This window comes from Xenopus laevis, chromosome 6S (assembly GCF_017654675.1).
Source record: "Xenopus laevis strain J_2021 chromosome 6S, Xenopus_laevis_v10.1, whole genome shotgun sequence".
Lineage (NCBI taxonomy): Eukaryota > Metazoa > Chordata > Amphibia > Anura > Pipidae > Xenopus > Xenopus laevis.
Window position 1 is genome coordinate 63741583 of NC_054382.1, and position 25577 is coordinate 63767159.

Genomic DNA, 25577 nt, shown 5'->3' on the forward strand with positions numbered 1-25577 from the left:
ACGGCAGATATTGGCAATGAAACACGTTGCATGTGCCCTGGACCGATGTAATGTACCTTTGTACAGGCACATCCAAGAAGCAAAGGAGCAGATTCTAGGGTTGCATTTCTTATCAGGCCGAGATCCACTACATCTGGCATTTCTCCAAGGCCTACTGTGAAGAGGCTTTTTTCACACCTGTGTTGCTTTGCTTTGGTGAGAAACCACAAATTCTAACTGCTGTTCTTTTTTTGAGTACTTTTGTGGTCAAATTGTCCCTTGTATCTCCAGAGTAGTATGTGTGAGGCACTAGGTAGATATTTATTTGTTAGTCACATGTGGCTGCGGCTAATTTGTGGAAACCGTTCTCATACAAAGGTAAGAATGACCATTCCTAGTTCTTTCACACTGGTGTTTTTGAAACATCATGGGAGGTTCATAATATCCTTCTTTTAATGTTGGGCTAGATTATTTAATGTAATGTGTAAGTTTCCATGGATCATTTGATACAAGTGACATCAATAACCACATACCATCACTGGTACCAAAATGATAATTAATAAGAATACATTTTAAAAAGTAAATTTTTTTTGTTGTATCTTTTGGAAATGGAAAAATGTTGAATGTTTGGATTGTGGAGGGCATAGAAACACAGCATCTTTATTTATTGATTCACGTTTTGGGTTCAGTAAAACCTTTTATTGCTGGATTAGGCCGGACAACTGAAGGTGAGAATTTTTTTTTGTACTTGCCAATTTGTTTTTATTTGCATATAAATTAGGAGAAGGAGGAGGAGACAATGTGCAATTGGTTTTAATTTGTGGTTTTAAAATTATTTAGCTTTTTATTCAGCAGCCTTCCAGTTTGCTGTTTCACCAGTCTGGTTACTGATTTGAATAAGAGACTGGAATATGAATAAGAGAGGGACTGAATAAAAAGATGAGTAATAAAATGTAGCAATAACAATACATTTGTAGATGGGATGAGTTACCCCAATTCAAAAACTGAAAAGTCATAGGAAGACGGCAAATAATACAAAAAAAACTATAAAGAATAAATAATGAAGATCAATAGAAAAGTTGCTTAGAATTAGCCTTTCTATAACACAGGCATGTCCAAAGTCAGGCCCTGGGCCAATTTCGGCCCATTTTGAAATTTATACCGGCCCTCAGCCTCCATCATGAAATGAACAATAATGTGGCCCCCCAGCACAGTTAGGGTTGCCGCCTGGCCGGTAAAAATAATGCTTGAAGCCAATGTTAATAAAAAAAAAAAAAATGACAAAAAATATATAGGAAGGCCAGTATTTTTTTTACAGAAAAGGTAGCAACCCTAAGCACAGTGCAAGCAGGAATCATGTAGCCGTAGCATTAATATTTTGGCACATGATTAGTGAAATGATCGTCTATACTGCTGCCTGTGTGCTGAAGGTGTTAGCAATAGACACATAATGTCACGTAGTGACGCGCAGCTCTCGCGTACGTCTTTAAGGCTGAAGGTGCAAGTACAATGAACTAAAGACATATGCGAGAGCGGTGCATCACTACGTGCCGATACGTGTCTATTGCTAACACCTTCAGCACACATGCAGCAGTATAGACGATCATTTCACTAATCATGTGCCCAAATATTACTGCTACGCGATTCCTTGTTTAAATGAGGCGTGGAGAATAAGTCCAAACAGACTCCACTTCCTAAACGCCGTGTACACATCCATCTCCAGGAGTGAATGATCCTGATCACAAGCTAGCTACCTCGGAATGGATGTCAGGCTGAATGGTCGGCCCTCACACATTTTCGCCTCACTAAATCTGGGCCTCGTTGCAAAAAGTTTGGACACCCCTGCTATAACATACCAAAAGTTAGCTTAACCACAGCAAAAGTTGCCCACTTTATGATTATTTCTTTTGGATTTTTCTGCCTGCTTTAATTCACACTTTGATATATGTGCCCCTAAATGTGCAATGCTATCTGCATATCAAAAATCCCCATGAGTGAAGGTTCCGTGTGGGGTAATGTAAGTACTGTAGTTAAATTTTGGGCTAAAAAGTAATTACATTAAGTAATTACCTATGATTTATTGGGTTGTTCTAGAGGCAGGCACATAACTGTGCATCATTTAGATCTCATGAAAACCCTAAAAGGACAGGGTTTACTTTCATCAATCTAAAATGCATTAGGTATAATACATGTAACATAACTCTGACGAGGCAGATTATTTCTGTTCCCCTTTTTTTTTTCTCACAATTACTTCCTAAATTATACTTGCGGCAGCTTTATAAATCTGCATATTCACATACTCTCTTCTCCAGTTATCCTATAAGATATGACAGTAATCAACTGCCTTGTAATGCTACCATAGAAATTATAATTTAACATTGCCTTAATTTTCACTTGCAGTGCAATCCTAAATAGTGTAAACAGGAAATACTTCTATTTTTACTAAACTTATTTCTGTTCCACTTTTAAAACCTTGACAGTGTAGTTCTCTGGCACCAGTACTTCCTTGTGTTTATGAAAAACTGTGCCTGTTTATGAGAAACGCAGCCACTAATGATATTAGTTTCTTTAGAGCAGAGATCCCCAACATTTTGAAGTCGAGAGCAACATTCAGAAGTAAAAGGAGTTGGGGAGCAACACTAGCATAAAAAATTTTCTTGGGGTGCCAAATAAGTGCTGTGATTGGCCATTTAGTAGCCCCTATGTGGATTATCAACCTACATTGAGACTCTGTTTGGCAGTGCACCTGGTTTTTATGAAACCAAAACTTGCCTCCAAGCCTGGAATTCAAAATTAAGCTCTTGCTTTGAGGCCACTGGGAGCAACATCCAAGGGGTTGGGGAGCAACATGTTACTCACGAGCTACTGGTTGGGGATCACTGCTTTAGAGAATGACAACATGGAGTACTTTCTGTAATTTAACTTTATCTAAAGATTTTGGCTTTCAGGGATATGGAGCTATAGTTTAGCAACGAGCATAATGGGACTCTAGGCATCCATATTTATTTTGATGGTAAGATATAGCTGGGCTTATTTTTAGATAAATGATATGTAACTAAATTACTCCTTGTTTCAATTCTTAAATGAAAACAAAAGTCTTAAATACTGGGGGGGTTCCAATTTGTTTGAAACCATCCATTGATTATAATCGCTAACCTCAGGCCTTGGGCTGGTGATGCTCTCAACTAAAAAATGGCAAAAGTACAATTATAGGGAGTGCTGCATAGCCATCTTGGTTCTAGTCTCTGTGCAAAAAAGCAACTTTACCTGCAACTGCAATAAAGGAATAATTTGCTTTAAGCTTCTGTGTTCCAATTTTGCTCTGTTATACAAATTGATGATACCTGTGTTTAAGCCTTTCCTTGAGCTTAACTCACTGGTAGGAGGCCATTCAGGATGTTTGGGCAGATTTAACTTTATATTTTAGATATTGACCCAAACGGCCAATTGATAGGCCGTGTTCATTTTTGGCGTCCGTTATATCAGTATGGAAATAAATCATTGTCTCGCTTTTCAGGTTTTGTTGGATCTGCAAAAACAATATAGAATTTGGGACAGGCATTCCAGACTGGTGGTTTTGGGGCTGCATGTGTCCCTTGCTATCTTATATTGTGACCTTGGGCCCCATGTTGACTTAATCTGGGACCCAAATTCTAAAATTGTTTGCCTGTGGGGTTATATGCTGTTTGCCAGTTGAACTACCAGTTCTATATCTGAATTACAAATGAAGACATTGAAATTATGAATTTAGCCTATATTAAAACTATTAATTTCTAGATTGGGATACACGATTTTTAGGGTATAGGGTATATTCTTATGTTATTGTTGCACACAGTGGATTATACTAGATTCCTATTTATGCCTTCATACTGTTTTAGTTTAGTTTTTAGTAGGGGTATTGGCAGTCACCAAGGCGTTCTTTGACCATATGAAGGCATGTGGTGGAGGCCCTAAATAGCAAATATTAGCCACATAAACACAATTATCTCCACAACTATAATTGGTTATATTAAGAATGCAAATTTAAATAATTGTTTATATTAAGAAAAGCTCACATAAAATGTTCGTAATTTTATTTAATTGAACTGCTTTTTTCAAAATCCGTAAAATTCACATGTTCACATATTCAAAATTATCTAGTATTGGCCCAATTTCTTAACCATCAATATAATTCTCCATAGCCTGCATTACATCGAGAACTTACTGCTTAATTGGGATGCACTGAATCTAGGATTCAGTTTAGGATTTGGCTGAATACTAGCATTTTTTTGGCAGAATTTGTTGGTGTTCCATCAAACTCAATCCAAAACCATGCTGGTTCATTGGACTATTCTGCTCTCTATCAGCAGCAGAATGTTTTAATGCCGGCACTTTGTGCAGAACAGCTGTGGGTGAATTGTGCTGGCCTTGAACTGTGTGAATGCAATGTTATGCATATTTTGCTAGAATATATTTTACAGAACCAGTGTGTGCCAAACCTATACATTCATTAAAGTGTTGTAAACTACTATGTTGTCAGATCAGTAAGTGAAACTACAGGTGATCTCTGGATCATTATCTTGCTTCTTACATGAATGTACTTGGCAAGTATTTATGTGAAACTTACTTACTTACCAGAGATATCGCCAGTTTCATAGAACAGGAATATTCTCTCACAATTTCCTCCATTTTAGAAACACAGTTTACGTCACCACAGTCAATAAGTTCTATACTGTTTTCTTACTTTAATAAAGCGATACAATTCAATTCACTGAAATTGTTGTGGTTTGGTTTTCTTATTCTTAACTTTAATATCCTAACAAATACAAAGATTTTTTTTTTGTTTTTTCTTTAGCTAAATGCTGAAATTGATGCTATTCCATGTGTGGAAACAAGACGGTAGATGCCGTTCCAGCTCTAGCCAAATAAAGTATGGAGTATAATCCATTAGCCGGTCAATTCCTCTTGAACCGTTTTGGCCGCTGAGACAAACACTTGTAGAAACAAACTTGATAGGGAGTACATCACCGGACGAAACAATGTGCAGGAAAACCAAACTTTAAAATAATTGAATCTTTATTAATCCATGTTTAAATACATCAAAGAAGTGTGTAGGAACTAGAACTAGATTAAGCCACTTTTAATTTTCTTTTAAAATCAAATTGGTTTATCTGTTGCTGAAATGTGAAGGCAAATTAAATTCACTGAAAAAATTGTTTAAAAAGCTTTGTAAAATAAACGGCGACTATATTAAGGTGTGTTTTATTTTACGTCATGCAAATTCCAGATTTGCCCCCATTATTTTACACTGTTTCAGACTATTGATGCATCAAATCCACTTTTTTGTATTCAGCCGAACCCACGAATCCTTTGCAAAAGATTCGGCCGAATAACGAACCAAAACCTAATTTGCATATGCAAATTAGGGGTGGGAAGGGGAAAACATTTTTTACTTCCTTGTTTTCTGACAAAAAGTCATGCAATTTGCATATGCAAATTAGGATTCGGATTCGGTTCAGCCTTGCAGAAGGATTCGGCCGAATCCGAATCCTGCTGAAAAAGGCCGAATCCTGACCGAAACCCGAACCGAATCCTGGATTTGGTGCATCCCTACGTCAGACCTTTGTGACTAAATTCCAGAGGCAGTTGCTCAAATAAAAAGCATGTGAAAAAAATTAAGCTATTTTAATGTTTTTTAAACACCAGTGTGTGGTGAATAATTCCACCACATCATAAATATGACCTTAAATTAATAATGCTGATATATGTAGGGCACTTGTGTGTATTAATAAATTATATACATTTGCATTAGTAATTCATCACCTTTTTAGGGCAAGTTACACTAGATAATACAATGGTGTCCATTATAAACTGGTTGACTCAAGCTCCATAGAATTATGTTGCAATTGACTCTTCTGCTAAAGTGGTGAATAGATACAAACGAGCTACTGTCACAATAAAAACCAACTGTTTGATTTTTGGATTTTGAAAATGAGCTCTAAACCCTAAATCAAAATGAAAAGTCATTTTGGAACAGCTATTGGTTTATTTTCAAGAGATTTTAGTACCTAGTACAGTTTTTTATTTTCCTTTCTCACTTGCCATGAAACCATACGTATTGCATGTCGCCATGAATGCTGAAATTTGTCAGTCATAGATAGACTGATGATTACTCTGAATGCACTTTTGTAATGTAACTTGCTTTGTTACGGACAGTGGTAGAGAAGCTAAAAATAGTATGAATAGCAGAAAGGCGAATGTGATACCTGGAGAAATGTATCCCTTTTGTTTTTCAAATGAAACAAAATCTGAATTGAGCAAGAATCAGGTTGTGAATAAAATAGGTTTATATTTTAATAAGAGATTGTTTATTACACATTTCTATAGTTGTTTTTACTGACATTGCTTTGTCACTGATATTTAAACAGACTGTAACTATCAGAAGGATTAAGAGGTGAATAAACTAGACTTACCAGTAGTAAATGCTTTCTACTAAGGGTGTCCTTTCTCATTATATGGTTTAATACAAAAAAATTAGTAGCTGTTAAGTCCAAATATATCTATACTTTAAAACTTGCAGTGAAGGAAGGAAAAAAAGACAAATAGAGGCCCATTTATCAAAGGTCGAATTTCGAATTCATGTGAATTTTTTTAATTAGAATATGCTCACAATTTGACTGGCAGGTTATTTAATAAAAAAATTGAAATTTTCCATTGTCGAGGAGTGATGAATCTCACATTCGAATTTACATTCACATGCAAAAATATATAAATAAAATATATATACAGTATTTTCATAGTATGTAAGGTGTCCCTTTCAGCATTAAAACAGCATTAGCGTGTCATTCTTTGAGCACAAGTTTATTGCTCCTGTTGACAAAGCCTGATGTACCCTTGAATTACCGCTATATGATTGTTATATAGTACAACTTGCAGTACATGAGAGATGCACGTAGAAGAAGGGTGAATGAAACATAAAAATTAACATAAAAAAGTGACCAATACAGGACTGCCCTGCTCATTGGAGCATCATATCTAAAAAGAGAAGCTATCCATTGCAAAAGCAGTGGTCCTTCATCTACATCAGGCCATCAAGCTATATGCACAGCAAAAGTGTAAGAGCCCGAAGGCACAGTTGGAGTGCGGACCAAGGAGGAGGCAGGTAGTTAAACCAAAGTTCGCGGTAACAGAAGGGTAAGGCAACAGAGTTGTCAAAGTTCAGGCAATAGTTCAATCCAGGCAGAGAGGGGTCAATCCGAAATAACAGGCAAGGTTGGTACACAGGAATCAATCATTAATAACACACCCAGGAATACACGAAGTTAAACCTATACTTGGGCAATGTCTGCAATGTCCAGAAGGCTTTATATAGGCCAGGATTGGCGACAAAGTTTGAGCGCAATGGCGTCATGATGCTGACGCTGGCGTCTTGACGCTGGCGTTTAGACTCTGACGCCGGCAACCATTCCGTCGCCGGCGACCAATCGGCAGGCGGGAAGACGCTGGCGTCATAGCGCTGCGACCAGCAGGATCCACATGGAGAGGCAGGGAGTCGCCATTTTGGATGCCGTCGCCATCTTGGATCTGAGTAATGACGTATCCTACAGGCATGAAACGCATAGGGGATACATTTATACTTTTAATTATGAGTGCTGGATAGCCCTGTTCTTTTGCTGTGTGTTTTGGGTTGTCGCTCCCTGAAGCTGGGGGGCTGGTGCTGGTGCACCTGGACCACACAATCAACTTCAAATTGGTGAGCTATCTATACTGATATTCTGGAGCACTGTTTATATTCTTTTCATCAATCTATATGACCAGACAGGTATTCTTTATCTGGGAGAAGGGCAAGGAATATTTTTTTGGGTTTGCTTGCCAATGGCACATGAAGTGATTAGACCACCACTGGATTCAGCTGAAAACAGCAGCAGTTTAAATATCCCTGTCTGCCTGAATCTTGAAAATCAAGTTGGGTGGAGCAGGCACATGACTGTGCAATTCACCTTAGAGTTGGGGTTGAGGGCAAAATAGAATTGTTAAAGCACAAAGAGAGACACAGATGCGGACATTATGCTTTAAAGCAGGTGTTTCATATTGGCAACTATGAAAGTCCTTCTATAAATCCGTGTTTGCATGCCAAGACTATTTTAAGTCAAACTTTTCAGACAGATGTCCGTAATTGTGATGGGGGATGTCGATCTATTTCGACAAAAATTCCCAAAAAGACAAAAAAAAAATTCCCAAATGCATTAAAGTTTATGGCAACATTTTTTTTTTTCCCCCCCATTTGAGTCTATGGGTTTTAGCTACTGTGCTATAGTAATTAAGCAGTGCTTTTACTGTAAACATGGTCCTAAATCACAAGGGCAAAATATTTGGATGCCAAACATCACTAAAGGGAGCTCAGCTAGAAGTATGTATGTATGTATGTATGTATGTATGTATGTGTATGTATATATATATATGTATATGTATATGTATATATGTATATGTATATATATATATGTATGTGTATATATATATATATGTATGTGTATATATATATATGTATGTGTATATATATATATATATATATATATATATATATATATATATATATGTATATATATATATATGTATATATATATATATATATATATATATATATATAATGAACACAGTATATTGTTTTCAAAAAATGTGATTGAGAAATAGCACAATTAATGAACAGTATTGTGTGGGAAAATCAAGGAGTTGGAAGTTTTCAGTATGGCACATTTTCGCAGCAATTACTTTTACAATCCACAGCAGGTATGTATCATTTATGTATTTATAAATTCAGAGCTGTGAACTTTGAAATATTGCTTACGGAGTATCTAAGTAAAGTCTGATAGGTGCATACTGAATAATCTGGGGCAGATTTATCAAAGGTGAAATAAATTTTCCTCTGCTCTATTTCAACAACAATTTTTTTCCTCACATGGCAGCTTTAGTTGCAGAAAATTGAAGCAATACATGCTGTCATTTATTGCAAAGTTTTAAACTTGTTTCACCTTTTACTAAAATGTAATTCAGTTCAGAAATCCTAGCTACGACTAACAGGAAGATAACATAGAAATTGACTGCTTTAACTGTTTGAAAACCATTTCATGCTGTTTGAAATATTCTCTTCTGTTTAGAGGCAAACTCGTTTGTTCTACTTATGTAGAATTAATGCCTCCTTAATAAAAAGGCAAACATTTCTCTTTGCTCCATATTGTTAAAGGGATGTCTTTTATAGTTTTTTATTTGTTTGCATTCTTGTGGCTTGATCTTTTAAATGGGGGTCACTGACCCCATCTAAATAACAAATGTTCTGTAAGGCTACCCATTTATTGTTATTACAACTTTTTATTACTCATCTTTCTATTTAGTTACTCTCCTATTCAAATCAGTGGTGATTGCTGAAATTGCAAACTGGAGAGCTGCTGAATAAAAAGCGAAATAACGCAAAAACCACAAAAAACAAACAAAAATCAATTGCTAATATCAGAATATCACTATCTACTATCTATTAAAAGTTAATTTAAAGGTAAACAACCCCTTTAAATGGGAATGATTTGCAAATACTAAGACTAAAGTTAATTTAAAATGTAAATATAAGAGTCTCTTGCAAAAAAGGGGTTCTTCAGAGGAGTTCCTTCCTTCGTGCCAAGACTCAAGAAGCATCTAATACTAGAGAGACAGATACAGCATGATAACCCAGATCTCTTTTTGGTTGTGTTGTTTCCAGCATACTTACATTGACACATATAGTTGACATTTATTTTACAATAGAGCAGACGCAATTTATATGATTGCTTAGTGGGGGGATAATGTGATAGTTCCTTATTTCACAAGATGAAGTTTTTATTTAATTTGAATTTCTGCAACAGATCTCATTTATGGAGGCATATAACTGTGTGTAAATATGAGGACCATAGAATTAAACGCTTACTTTATTCACCAACAGATCCGTCCAGTGATCATGGGGGCTTCCAGTAAGAAAGTGTGATGGATTTTTTTGCAGTCAGAGCTTTGAAGTTGTAGAATTCACGGTCGAAGCTGTTGTACCAACAGATACATTAAATAGTTTCTTAGATATTCTTATCAACCTTTCATTTGGTCACTGACCCCGGCAGCAAATAAAGTGTTGCACTTTTAGACAAGTTATATTGTTATTGTTAATGTTGACTATTGTAAGCTCATTTGGGCAGAGCCCTCTTTACCTCTTGAATTGGTTATTGTTTGGTTTTGTATGTTCAGTGTACATTATACATTTCTGGTGAATATGTTGGTGCTTCATAAATGTGTGTTAATAAAAATACATTTTATGACTTATTTTTGTACTCAGTCCTCTCCTATGCATATATAGGTTTAATCCAAGGAAAAGAGTTGAATCAAAACAGCTCCAGACAGTAATTTTCAACTGCAATTTGTTTATTCAGCAGTGTAGGCACACTACATGTTTCGGGCAGAGCCCTTTATCAAGTGTAACACACACAAAGCATTGTGGGAATTAAATACCTTCCTGGAATCAGGACACCACCTCCCCCACTTAAAGTGACCGTTTTAAAAACTCAAAAATTCTCAAAAATTCTAAATATTCAAATAACTTCATTGTGAATCTTAAATATTCAATAGTCCATAGTGTCCGAATGTCCAAAATCAAGGAGACTACCTCTTTCAGCCTATCCTTGTATGGAGTAAGAAAAAACAAAACCAAAAAAGAACAATAAACGGAAATCCAAACCATGACAATTGGTACTGCTATATATTAGCCTACCCAGGGATATACAAAGCATGTAGTTAGTTGTAAGGTACTTTATCTACTTAATCTGCCAGCATTAGTAACCATAACTCCTGTACTTAAAATTATTTATTTATTGATTCTTACTCACGGCAGGAGTTCCGTGTTGCTTCAATTCTAGCTGGCCATAAAAAAGAGATATCTGTTAGTATACTTTTATAGGTCATTGCATATCTTTCATAAGAAGCATTTAAGGCTGTTATAATCATTCATTCCTTTTGGTTTACTACACTCTAATTTATTTATCCAGTATGCTTCTTTTTGGAGTAGTAGTTTTTCACAATCGCCACCTCTCGGTGGTCTTTTTACCACCTCTAATACCTTCCACTTTAGCTGACTCATGTTATGTTTTTCTTCAAAAAAATGTCGCCACAGTGGAATCAGTATAGGTGTCAGGTTTGAAGTTTCTAATTGAACTCTTATGTTCTTTAATACGAGTATTTACAGCCCTAATTGTTTTTCCTACGTACAATTTACCACAGGGGCACTTCAATGAATATACCACATATGTACTCGTACATGTGGCAATTGCTTATATAGGTTTCTCAATCAAACACCTAGCTTTTCGCTAGGATATATTGGAGCCTTATAGCCATTCTGTTCTCTGCCAAGCTGCTAGAGTCTCAAAAGGTGATTGGTGCCACAGTTGGGATTTACCCTATTGCAGAGCTGCCTGTAATCTCCAGTGTGACTGCCTCTGAGAGCACCCCGGGGATTGAGCCTCTCAAGGGATGATATTGGCAAGGCTGCATGTGTGGTACCCCTGTGTGCGGAAAGGTCTTCTTTGTGTACCTGCCATGTGTTAGTGGCGAAAAGTGTCCAAAGGGAGGTACTTTTGGTAAAACCAGGCCTGAATTTGTGGCAAGCCACAAAAGCCCGGGCCAGCCACATCATTTTCCGATTTCACATTTACTTGCCTGCGTGCACAGTCCTCAGTGCCGAAAGTAACAGGGAGCCACTGTGTGCAGTCTGTGTGCGTGCATGCACACATATGCACCTCGGGCAGGCAGGGGGCGGCGGAACAGACAGACTGCTTAAGGCCTGGGGGCGTCGGAAATACAAATCCAGCCCTGGGTAAAAGATAGTGCTACCTGGGGTATAAGAGCACTTAGGAAGGAACACTTAATTTGAACTGAACTGTTTGGTCATTAACCCCTTCTGGTTGATTGGAAAAGTTATAAGAAAAAGAATGTGTTAGAGGGACAGTCAGAGTAATACCAAATAGTGAGTTAGGTAGGTCCCAATGTGTGCCCAGTGCAGGAGTGCATTGTTTATTAGATGTCAAGTTTATTTTTCTTAAGCTTAATATAAAGTTTATATATATTTTACTGCAAAAGTATGTGTTTATTGTTCCATTTGGAATTTCCCTGAGGTATAATTCCTCAGGCCCACTAGGTGGGTGCACTGTGCTGTAAATGCCAGTTCCAAATATCCTTTATGCAAAGGAGCTGATCACCATATAAACATAGTAAGTTAGTGTACCAACAAAGGGTTACACATCTTAAATGAAAATTTCAACATCACCAACTAGTTGCTTGGTTCGCCTACCCTAGTAATCAGACGCCACTTTCTGTATCAACATTTCCATTTATGCTGTGTCTTTGCACTAATATTTTGACACCTTATTGGGACATGCAAGTGTTTTTTCTTCAGGTTAGGATATAGTGTATCTTGTTTTTTATTGTATTTTAGTAAAAGTAATTTATAAAACAGGGGGCATATGGCTTTGGTGTATGTTATGTTAAACAAAATGTATAGAAAATTGTAGTACTGTCCTTAAAAAAAAATATTAGCTCCATTGAATGCGAATACAAATTCAACTTCAACAGACCATTGTGCAGTATGTCTGATCATAACTAATCTGATCGAACTGGACATTTTATGTGCTGATAAACCTTTCAAAAGGCTGCATGTTGCATCAGCAGATAAGAGCTGCGGCTCCTCTCTTGACAGGTCCACACCATATGGTCAGTTATACAGTACCTATATGTTTGGTCTGTGGGCTTTTTGGTGTGATACATTGATGAGTCGGCAAGTATACTGTATATGAAAGTTTGATGGCTTAGCATTTGTTTTAATATAGCACAGAAAAATGGAAACTGTCAATCTGGGATCTTTAACAATGATTTTTAGATAGTAGATTCAGAAATTGAAATGCCATACATCTGTAGAGTATTGGCTCTGTTGTGTATGCCAGACATTGCAAGTAGGTGTGGATTCCCTGGGGACACTGGATACTCAGCAATATTATCCTTGTGAGACAGGTACATTTTGGAGATTTCAAAGAGATTTCATTGATATTTTTTGTGCAGCATCCTAAGTGGAACTTAAAGTTTTGTTCAATTTTAGGATCATCACAAAAATTAGCTACTTTTGGTTCCCTGATGCTCTTAACTGTATCTAGATGCTTTAACATAGTGTGTGAAGAACAAGTGTGTCAATGCATTATGTATCACTGAAAATAGAAGGAATGAATGCCCAGGGGAGCAAGCCAGGAACTGGGAACGACAGGGCCATGACAGGGCTTGGAATGAGGGAACCAGAGAGGAAGTTAGGGTTTATGGTGGTTGTAGTTTCTGGGTTGCTATTGGGGTGGGTGGAGATGCAAGGGGTTAAAAGAGGAAGGAAGTGAAGGGAGCATGCTTTTTTACCTTGAACGACTCCTGCCTGCCATCCCCAGAATGGTGGTAGCTGGGAAAGGTGGAAGTGTTGTACAATGTCACAGTTGAGGGACTCCCCTAAGGGGAGAGCTGGTGATAGCGGTAACAAGTGTAGGGCATAACAGGGGTTAGGCCTGGTACCAAAGTGATGGAAGGGGAGCGGTGGAAGGGGCTTGAGTTATGGAGGAATGCAGCGCCGGACAGCAGATGGGCCCCTGGCTATTGGGTACAATTCCTTGCAGCCTTCAGCGGCCATCAGATGTTAAATAAGTTAATAGTTAAATATTTGATAAATGTGATTGAACGCTACGCTACACTCAACGGTTTTGGTTTATGTTGGTTGTTGTTTATGTGATTTAATAAATAAGCTGCAGACTTTTTCACACAAAATTTAACACATTTGGTTGGTTTGTTATTTAAGGAAAGGGGGGGAGCTTAGTGTTGTTGGGAGGGGCCTGTCAGCTGCCCCTGTCGCATGCTTTTAAAAGCTACCTTTGGTGCTACTTTTTCAAAAATTTGTGCTAGTGGAGTCATTCTATTCCACTTCCTCCTAGCTGCTGTTCTGGAGAGTAATGATGCGGAGCCTTGCCTGTAATTTTCTGCACTGTGCTCTGTAGGTTTTGGGAATGACTATCCTCCCTCTATTGTATGGTATATATTTAATATATATCTATGATTCTGTGAGATATACTTCATTCAGTGTGCTTGCAAAGGACTCTATTAACTTTACAAACAATGTAAAAATGAAACTGATATAAGTAAGATGTTTATTTTAAAGAAAAGTCACAAGCAACGTGATAGAAAAACACCCCGGTTGGCGAACCTGTTCCGTTACCTTTCTACACAGTTTATTTTAGGTGTGTTTCTTTGTACAGGCTTTGCTTTCAGCTTGGTTTTTATGTTTTATTCATAGGGAATAGGTGGTTGTAGGGGAATGACTGGAACTTTTACCAGTACTCTGGCCAGGGTACAGTCTACATCTGGTAGGGAAAACTGTAACGAAATCATTCAGACTAAAGGCTATAATACTGTATATATGACGTGTACAGTGGTGTGAAAAACTATTTGCCCCCTTCCTGATTTCTTATTCTTTTGCATGTTTGTCACACTTAAATGTTTCTGCTCATCAAAAACCGTTGACTATTAGTCAAAGATAACATAATTGAACACAAAATGCAGTTTTTAAATGAAGGTTTACGTTATTAAGGGAGAAAAAAAACTCCACATCTACATGGGCCTGTGTGAAAAAGTGATTGCCCCCCTTGTTAAAAAATAACTTAACTGTGGTTTATCACACCTGAGTTCAATTTCAAAGGTTATAAAGCCATTTCTAAAGCTTTGGGACTCCAGCGAACCACAGTGAGAGCCATTATCCACAAATGGCAAAAACATGGAACAGTGGTGAACCTTCCCAGGAGTGGCCGGCCGACCAAAATTACCCCAAGAGCGCAGAGACAACTCATCCGAGAGGCCACAAAAGACCCCAGGACAACATCTAAAGAACTGCAGGCCTCACATGCCTCAATTAAGGTCAGTGTTCACGACTCCACCATAAGAAAGAGACTGGGCAAAAACGGCCTGCATGGCAGATTTCCAAGGCGCAAACCACATTTAAGCAAAAAGAACATTAAGGCTCGTCTCAATTTTGCTAAAAAACATCTCAATGATTGCCAAGACTTTTGGGAAAATACCTTGTGGACCGACGAGACAAAAGTTGAAGGAAGGTGCACGTCCCGTTACATCTGGCGTAAAAGTAACACAGCATTTCAGAAAAAGAACATCATACCAACAGTAAAATATGGTGGTGGTAGTGTGATGGTCTGGGGTTGTTTTGCTGCTTCAGGACCTGGAAGACTTGCTGTGATAGATGGAACCATGAATTCTACTGTCTACCAAAAAATCCTGAAGGAGAATGTCCGGCCATCTGTTCGTCAACTCAAGCTGAAGCGATCTTGGGTGCTGCATCAGGACAATGACCCAAAACACACCAGCAAATCCACCTCTGAATGGCTGAAGAAAAACAAAATGAAGACTTTGGAGTGGCCTAGTCAAAGTTCTGACCTGAATCCTATTGAGATGTTGTGGCATGACCTTAAAAAGGCGGTTCATGCTAGAAAACCCTCAAATAAAGCTGAATTACAACAATTCTGCAAAGATGAGTGGGCCAAAATTCCTCCAGAGCGCTGTAAAAGACTCGTTGCAAGTTATCGCAAACGCTTGATTGCAGTTATTGCTGCTAAGGGTGGCCCAACCAGTTATTAGGTTCAGGGGGCAATTACTTTTTCACACAGGTTTGGATTTCTTTTCTCCCTAAATAATAAAAACCCTCATTTAAAAACTGCATTTTGTGTTTACTTGTGTTATCTTTGACTAATAGTTAAATGTGTTTGATGATCAGAAACATTTTGTGTGACAAACATGCAAAAGAATAATAATTCAGGAAGGGGGCAAATAGTTTTTCACACCACTGTAAATGGTAAAAAGTTATCCATTAAACAGCAAATTTATATTATGATTGTATGTTGGTCCATCTGATATTTAATTTAATGTAAGTAGAAATAAATTTATAAATTGTGGCTACATTACTTCATTTGATCCCCATGCTGTTAAGGGTGGATCCCCATGATACACTTTAATAATAATATCCTTTATATAATCCCAATGCACAGGGAAACTTCTTTCTACAGCAGAAAACAGTCAGTTGCTACAATAACTGGATCCTAGCAACCAGATAACACAAATTCCAAATTGGGCCGCTAGTTCATGTGAATAACCCCTTTAAAATCGGCTTCTATAAGTCGTGAGCTCTGCAGATGTCTGAATGAATGTTTCATTAAGATTTGATGAAGTAATGTACTGTAATGCTTCTAGTAAGCCTTGGTGGAAATTCCTTAAAGGAATAGTTCAGTGCGAAAATAAAAACTAGGTAAATAGGCTGTGCAAAATAAAAAATGTTTCTAATCTAGTTAGTTAGCCAAAAATGTAATGTATAAAGGCTGGAGTGACTGGATGTCTAATAAAACAGTCCGAATTCAACTTCCTGCTTTTCAGCTTTATAATCCTAAATTAGTCAGTGACTTGAAGGGGAGCCACATGGTACATTTCTGTTCAGTGAGTTTGCAATTGATCCTCAGCATTCAGCTCAGATTCAAAAGCAACAGATATGACCCATGTGCCCCCCCCCATAAGTCTCTGATTGGTTATTGCCTGGTAACCAGGGTAACCAGTCAGTGTAAACCAAGAGAGCTGAAAAGTAGTGTTCTGACTGTTGGTACATTTCTGTTCAGTGAGTTTGCAATTGATCCTCAGCATTCAGCTCAGATTCAAAAGCAACAGATATGACCCATGTGCCCCCCCCCTCAAGTCTCTGATTGGTTATTGCCTGGTAACCAGGATAACCAGTCAGTGTAAACCAAGAGAGCTGAAAAGTAGTGTTCTGACTGACATGTTATACATCAAATCACTCGAGCCTTTATACATTACATTATATTAGAAACATTTTTTATTTTGCATAGCCTGTCTATTTACCTAGTTTTTATTTTTACACTGAACAATACCTTTAAAGCAAAACTGGCACATTCCATTTTTTATTAGCCTATAAAAAGGATCGCGCTGCCTCAATCTTCAGTTACAGAATGAAACCATATGGCTTTTTTTACTCTCTGTTCCCTTCCTTCTCTGTTCACTTGTGCTGGGGGCACTTCAGGGGACTTTTGGGCGGAAAGATGTTGCTGCTTCAACTTATCTAGTAATACTGACATTCTTATGGATTTTCATAGGAATGTGTAATTTTCACTTTGTCACTGGGACTTAACTATGATAATGAGTTTCCTTTGAATATCATATGTGTTTTCTCATGTTTATCCCCACTCTAAGAAAGGATTTACTTCATGAAAACTAACAGGTGCCCCAGAGCCACTTAGTGTGCAAGGTGACACACAATATTTTTTTTTCTTTAGAGTTTTAAGGCAACATGTAAATTTATTGGTTATTTATTTTTTTTATCTTTGTAGATCCTCTTCATGACTTTGACTGTGTTCCCCATTCGACTTTTCTTTGCTGCTTTCATGATGCTCCTGGCTTGGCCTTTTGCTCTTATTGCTGCAATGGGCCGTAAAGATGAAGATCTTGAAAAGCCCATGTCCTGGTGGAGAAAGTAAGTTCAAATCAATACTTGTCTTGTAATTGTTATATGTGCTCATTATGTAAGATAATGCAAAATATAGTTCATACAGATTTTCACTGCTGGTATTTCATCCAATGCAAACACTGCCTGAGTTGTTTGTGTTCAAGCCCCCTTTTCTCCACAACTTGGGAAACACTGCCCTAAACTGTAATTTGACTCCTTAAAACCATATATAAGTGCATATCCTGACTAGTGATGGGCTAATTTGTCCCGTTTTTGTTTTGCCAAAAATTGCAAAGCACATTGCAATTACTGGGCTTTTTTTGTTTGGCTTTCTCCAAGCCGCACAGCTTTTTTTTTTTTTTTTTTTCCTCCAAAAAAATTAAACTCATAATACTCTTATGCATAAACTGCAAATTTTTGGTAACATTAGATTTTTATATAGGTTCTGAAAAGCAACTTAAAATTGGCATATTCCAGCATATTCCTATGTCTTCGTTATATAAAGAAAATATGTATCCTAATTTATCGAATCATGATAGAATCTACAATCTGTGGTGGCATTTTAAAAGCCCTCCTTGCATAGATTGCAGCTTCTGCCATCTGTGCACAAAAAAAGTGTTCCCACTGGTGAACTCTGACAATACAAGTAACAAATATGGCATCTTTATAAAATAATTGTGTTGATTTGTAGCTTGGGAATGTCAAGCAACTAATCCAAGAATTATATAGAAGCCCTGTTAAAATATATAGACTTCCCCACAAGCATCTATCCACTGTATCATGGTATGTTCTTTTATTCATTGTCATGATAAAAATAGCAAAGAAACAAAAAGGTGTTCTTCCACTGTTCCGAATACTGAATATAATATTATGGTTTGACATGTCCGTTAAACCTAGATCAGACATGTGAATTTATGAATGTCTGTATCTATTCTGTTAGAGCTGTCTGAGGGGAGAGTGCAAAAATTTCATGGTCCCCAATGTTTTGACCCTAGCCTCATAATAGGGTCTGATTTAGAGGGATGTTCGAGGGGTTTATTCAGTTTTGCAGTTTCCAAGTATACACTACAGAAATTAGGGTGGTAATAATTTAGAACCTGGTAAAATGCATGAACTTTTGCACTCACAGTTCGAGAGTGATATGGCAGCACTAAAAGCATAACTATCTTTCTATACATTTTAGCAGGACTGGTTCAACCTTTTTAGCTATATATGCTTAATTGCCAGCTATTCTGTTTTTGATGGTCCTAAATAACAGGACATGGCCACCGTGTGCAGCTGGAGCACATCAAGGGGGCCCACTTACTAAAAATCTGAGTTTTTTTCCCCCACAAATCTAGTGAATTTCCTATATTTCTTAAAAGCACTAAAAATATATGTGATTTATTAAGTGTAAAAACCGCAAACATCTCTAATGTAAAATTTTGTCAAATAAAAGTTGTTCAGTACTTTTGTTCGGATGTTTTAATAAATTCCATGGCATTAATGATGTTAGAAATGTGAGTTGAGTCGTGGGTTACCTCTAAAACCACTAAAATGAGAATTTTGATAAATAGGCCTTCTAGTGTCCATATATTTCTATATGGTCAGCTTTGTGCTCAAACAGAGATTGCAGGCATTTAGTAACTTTCCTGGCTAGTGACCAAGTGCCAGGAATTTCTTACCATTCATTTCTGTGGTAATCATCTGTACCCACACAAGAAAATTAATTCAAATGCAAGGCTAGTAGATTCTGGTGTGTCAGAACAACCACTCCTTGCACAGTATCAAGGAGAAGAACTGTGAAAAACACATTAAATATTTATGTTTGTAAGATATTTTTTTATTCCTTTTTTGTTGATAAATGTTTTCATTTTTGTTACAGGTTGCTTGACTTGCTACTGAAAGCAATAATGAGGACTATGTGGTTTGCTGGGGGTTTTCACTGGGTGACGGTAAAGGGGAGGCAGGCATTGCCAGCAGAAGCTCCAATTCTAACCCTAGCTCCACACTCTTCCTACTTTGATGCTATTCCAGTTACAATGACAATGGCCTCCATTGTGATGAAGGCAGAAAGCAAAGACATTCCAGTTTGGGGAAGTAAGTTACAATTTATATTGTAGCACAAGCCTTAAATATATTGTTTTTTTTTTGTTTTTTTAAACCTAGTTTGAATTACCATGCAGTGTAAAGAAATTCTGCCCTCAGGAGTATTGGAAAATAGTTCTTGATGGTACAGTGTCCCTATCACTTTGTATAAGTCCAGTGTCTGTGTGTAATAGTGTAGATGGCTTTCTGGTTTTATCCATTCTGAGAGCATATGTAGGAATGGGTAAAATACATAGGATTTCATAATGTGCTAGGGAAATTGTCGCACAAATGCTTTCAATTTAGGTGAGTGCCATGGATGTTTCTGGATCACAAATGTCTGGTTGCCAGGGCCCTTACGAATTTAATTCATGAGAAAATTAACAAGTAAAATTCAAGCCATCTTTATATTTCTTTTATAGTTAAGCAATGTCGCATAAGAGCTCCCTTTATGTATATGGTAGGGTACAACTTCTCAACCGGAGCATAACATATTTTGGATTTGTTGCCTAATCCCTTAGACAGAACCTGGCCCCAGACAGCAGTCTCACATCCATATAATAGTTATTTAGTAAATCTGGGCCACCAGTCCTTTTTGGGCCACACACAGGGTATGGAAGTAACTTTCCCTGTATTTGTTTTTAGTTTCTCTACATAAAGTTTCTTATAGCAATCACCTATTGCTTCCAGGCAGTCAAGCAAAATGGGAAGTCACTTTTGTGGGTGATTGTATAACTGGTACTATAATGTAACTCAGATACTTAACGGGGGGCAGCTCTGAATCACAGACTAAAAGAAGGGGACGCTGTAAGTTATCCCACTCTGTTGTGAAGCCTTCAGTCCACGCTATATCAAGAATTTCCAGCAACTTCTCCTCCAGTAGGCACTCCACTTCCTCTTCCTGCCCTCTCTTAGCAAACAGCTTCCTGACCTTAAGGGCTAGTCCACACGGGGAGATAGCGACGCGTTTGCGACAAAGCGCCGCGACAGTCGCCGCGACCGGCGCAGGCGACAGTTTTGTATGGGCGCCTATGTAAAAACGCCTGTGCTAACCACACGAGGCGATGCGCTTTTCAACAGTCGCCTGAAAAAGCCTGGCGAGGCATTTTCAGGCGACTGTTGAAAAGCGCATCGCCTCGTGTGGTTAGCACAGGCGTTTTTACATAGGCGCCCATACAAAACTGCCGCCTGCGCCGGTCGCGGCGCTTTGTCGCCGCGACCGCAAACGCGTCGCTATCTCCCCGTGTGGAATAGCCCTAATTCCCTCCAGCCCCACCCCCTAAACCTGCAGCTTCCAGCATTACTGGAGCCCTTTCCTCAAGAACAGTTTCTTATAATGGATAATTGGAATATCAGTCGGTATATTTTATGTTGCTATAAAGCTAAAATCCCAAGCAGCTCTTAACAGAAAATATATGTTAAGAATTTATACTGTGACATCCCAAAACTGAAGCGTGTTTAGTAAGCCATTGCTTCTTCTGATTGTCTTAATTCATTCATTTCTGCCAGTGACTCTTAAAGAAAACTATACCTCCCAAACAATGTAGGTCTCTATAAAAAGATATTGCATAAAACAGCTCATATGTAAAACCCTGCTTCATGTAAACAAACCATTTTCATAATACTTTTTAGTAGTAGGTGCCATTGGGTAATCATAAATAGAAAATTGCCATTTTAAAAAATAAGGGCCGCCCCCTGGGATCATACGATTCACTGTGCACACAAACAAATCAAACAAACTATACTTCTTAGGTCACATGAGCCAATTAACATACAGAATTGTGTCTTTTGCTTCAACGCTTCTTCCTGTTAGAGTTGCAGTATTTCTGGTCAGGTGATCTTTGAGGCAGCACGCAGACCATCATAAAATGGGGGTTTAAGGCAAGAGATGTAAAAGGGCAATATTTACTTAAATATATATTCCAGGTTGGTAAAATTCTTTAATGTGCCACTTAATATGATATAAACTATATGTTGCTTAAGTATTCATTTTGGGAGTATAGTTTTTCTTTAATGCAGATTCTTGGAAAACCTTTAGTTAACCCAGTTGTTGACTGTTCTTAAAGGTGTTCTTAAGAAATAGTTCCAAATCCTTTTCTTTAAACCAAATAAGCTTTACTTATATTATGTAAATTATTTAACTCATGTTTCCTTCAGTTTGGGAATTAACAGGCAAATCAAGCAGGCAACTGCCATTTTGTGGAAACTGTTATCGAGGCAAGCTTTGCATCATCACATCAAAATCGTGTTTATGTGCCAGAATATGGATCCCCATGCCCATGCACAGGCACATTATTAGACAGTCAGGAGTGATAGGGAATGTGCGGTGGTGCTAAATGGGAAGTGAAAGTAATTGCCTGCCCCGCCTCTATGCCTAAGGCATACAGGAAGGGCAGCTAACATATGACTGACAGATGAGATTTTAAAATAACTTTTATAAAAGGACACTTTATTAAAAAATGAATGTGGATTACATGTTTAATTTTAAAAGGACTTTTATTATACAGAATTTTATGTCTGGGTGACAGGTCCCCTTTAATAATGCAGAAGTGCTTGTGTAATCATAACTAAGAAAACCAACTCCAACAGATCGTTGCTTTCTGCAGAGGTGCTTGACATTTAGGGGCAGATTTATCAAGGATCGAAGTGAATTCGAGGGAATTTTCGAAGTAAAAAAATTCGAAATTCTAAGTAAGTTTTTGGATACTTCAACCATCGAATAGGCTACTACGAGTTCGACTTCGAATTCGATTCTAAGTAAAAATACTTTGACTATTCGACCATTCGATAATCGAAGTCTCTTTAAAAAACTTCGACTTTAATACTTCGCCACATTAAACCTGCTGAAGTGCTATGTTAGCCTATGGGGACCTTCTAGAGCATTATATTTTTGAAGTCGAAGAAAAATTGTTCGATCGATGGATGAAATCCATCGAACAATTTTACTTTGACCGCAAATGGCCAAATTGATGTAAAAAACTTTGACTTCAATATTCAAAGTCGAAGTATTCCAATTCGATGGTCCAATTTCGAAGCTTTTTCTACTTCGAAATTCAACCCTTGATAAATCTGCCCCTAAAAGTGAAGTTAAGATTTTAAGAAGAAATGTTGCATTTATTTGTGGTTTCCAAAACATGACTTATGCTTGAAGGGAAATCAAGAAGTAAAGGAACATAAGGCAGCAATGTTTATATTCGTTGGATGAGTTTAAAAAATAGTATTTTTAGTTTCTCAGGAAAAAATTTATATTGCTAATGTAGCTTTTATTTGCTGGTAATGGTTGACTATAATTCCTATTGTGCTCAGAGAATGCTGGGGGTTGTTGGCTGGGGGTTAAGTTGGCTATACATGTACCAGTAAAGTTTCATATAATTTTTGGTGTATGTAAACTGATATTTGAGGATGATTCTGTAAACACAGTAGCTATTGGAAGAGATATGTAACTACTGAATAGATATGAAACTTTGTCAAATGTGACACCATTACTCATACTTATAAGTTTATGGAGAAATGCTATAATCAGAAATTGGTATCTTGAGTTGTAGCTGCAGCTTTACAAACAACAGTAACAAACTTTATTTTTTTGTCAGTGATTATTTTCTGATTGTTTCCACAGCAAGAAGCAATAGAGGAAAGTCCCAAAAAAATTTTGTGACGGGGGCCTTTTTATTTTAGTAAAAGGTTACATAAAAGTTGAGACTTTAAGGCTAATGGTACATGTGGTGGTTTCTCTCTGGGGGGGGTGATAAGTAATGTGCTCTGATGTGCCCCATGGTGGTGATAGGGATGAGGATTCTGTCCTAAGATGGATCTCATTGGTGCTAGTAGCCAAACTGAGGCTTTCTCAATGTCATCTAAAGCATCAAAAAGTTTTACATGGAGAGATTATTTTCCCTTTGCATGACATCTTATCCATGGTATATATTATGCCACACATCGGCATTAATAGCTGCTACAAACATCAGTTATAATTTTGTCTTTGCCATGTAGTTAATTGTATCACTTGGAGGCAACAAAACCTGTTTCTACCACTTACAACTAGCAGCTTCAGATTTTTCTTTGTAACTGTAGACGTAAAGATGACTATTACTTAAAGGGGACCTGTCACCTTAAGAAATAATTTTAGTTCCTATTTTTTTATGTTATGCAAGCAAAATAAGCTTAATTTACACTATAAAAAACCCTTTTTTTTGTCTTGGAATTCACAATCAAATCAAGCAGGCACGTGCCATTTTGTAGATACTGTTATTAAGGCAAGCTTTGCTTTATGCCAAAATCTTGTGTATGTGCCAGAATGGGGGACTGGATACCCCTACCTATGCACTGGCTGCACAATTAGATGATCAAGATGGAGGGAGAATGTGAGGAGGGCAGTGAAATCTAAGAAGTGCAGAATGGGGCAGGCAATATATGACTGGCAGCTAAAACTTTCACACACGTTTATAACGGGTATGCGTGTTTTAATAAAAAAAAAATTGTTTCATGCTTTATTTGAAAAGGACTTTATTATACAGCTGTTTAAGTATGGGTGACAGATACCCTTTAAGTATGATTTGCCTACAGTAAAATTGTCTGCAATATTACAGTTTATATATGTTGAATATACGGTAACTTACCACTGGGGTGATTAAGAAACATAATCTATTTTAAAAAAAACAGTAATTCAGTTATTTGTGCTTTTATTTTTAGCTTTAATCAACTACATTCGACCAGTATTTGTATCCCGTTCTGATCAAGATTCTCGTAAAAAGACAGTGGAGGAGATCAGAAGACGAGGTCACTCAAATGGCATGTGGCCACAGGTAACCGAATGGCTTCATCTGTATAAAACCCAAACATATACAAATGAAACTCATTTGAGCATAAGTATGATCAATGTATAATGTTAAGTGAATGAGGAACACTCACATAACTGGTCCAGCAACTGAAATTAATTTTCTCTAATAAATGTTTTTGAATGTAATCCTGATTGTGGAAATTGTGCACTTTGTAAACACACCCCTATACAACACACCCATTTTTACCAAAGTATACCCTAGACATCACTAAATAAAATAAATTATGGGCATTTTAACCACAGATTTACCAGTATAATTGCTACAGAAAATGGGAAATATGCATATTAATCTGAGATATGCCAGTATAATTGCTATAGAAAATGGATAATCAGTATATTAATTTGACATGTGCTCATATACTTGCTACAGATGGATAATCTGCATATTAATACCAGACAAAACAGTATAATCACAAAATAAAATACATAATGGGCATATTAACCCCAAACATGCCAGTATAAATGCTTTGGAAAATAGATAATCGGCATATTAACCCAAGATGTGCCTGTATAATTACTACAGAAATGGATAATCTTCATATTAACCCTATATGATAAACACTAAATAAAAAAGGCCTGTATTTTTTAGGGAACATTAATTGATACAAACCCACTGTCCTTCAAGCTGAATGTTGTAATCACTCCCAGAGCACCAATATGCATTTTCAGGCCGCAAACAACTAAAATGCCCAGTACTTTTAGGTATTCACTTAAACTTAAATTAGTGACTGTCACAACATGAATACAGAAAGGCAAATTGGAGCACTCCCCCTCTCACCTGCACGAGTGATTCAGCAATCCTGTGTGCTTACACGCAACACGCCCCCGGTCTAGGGCAATATCATATGAACACATTACAGAACTTGTGTAGAATTTCGGCAGCTGGATTCTTAAAATCTTCATTTATTAAATATGATTAAAAGCATATATATCATAGCTGTGACATATACCCCACGCTTGACGCGTTTCGTGGTGTCTCGCCACTTCCTCAGAAGCAAAAGGTATGCAAACCCCCTACACCAATATATAAATCCCCACAATCCACACCCCATAAAAACATTATGTTTTTTATATATATATATATATATATATATATATATATATATATATATATATATATAT

General features: G+C 37.2%; 1 protein-coding gene across 3 annotated transcripts in view; it reads left to right on the top strand.

Moving 5' to 3' along the window:
• lpcat1.S (lysophosphatidylcholine acyltransferase 1 S homeolog) overlaps window positions 1–25577 on the top strand; it is a 106656-nt gene that overhangs the window by 21798 nt on the left and 59281 nt on the right. For all 3 annotated transcript variants that reach the window (XM_018269402.2, XM_018269403.2, XM_018269404.2), the window contains 3 exons: window positions 17436–17578; window positions 19416–19630; window positions 24308–24420. In XM_018269402.2, the coding sequence (XP_018124891.1) occupies window positions 17436–17578; window positions 19416–19630; window positions 24308–24420 (471 nt within the window). The remainder of the gene's footprint in view (window positions 1–17435; window positions 17579–19415; window positions 19631–24307; window positions 24421–25577) is intronic.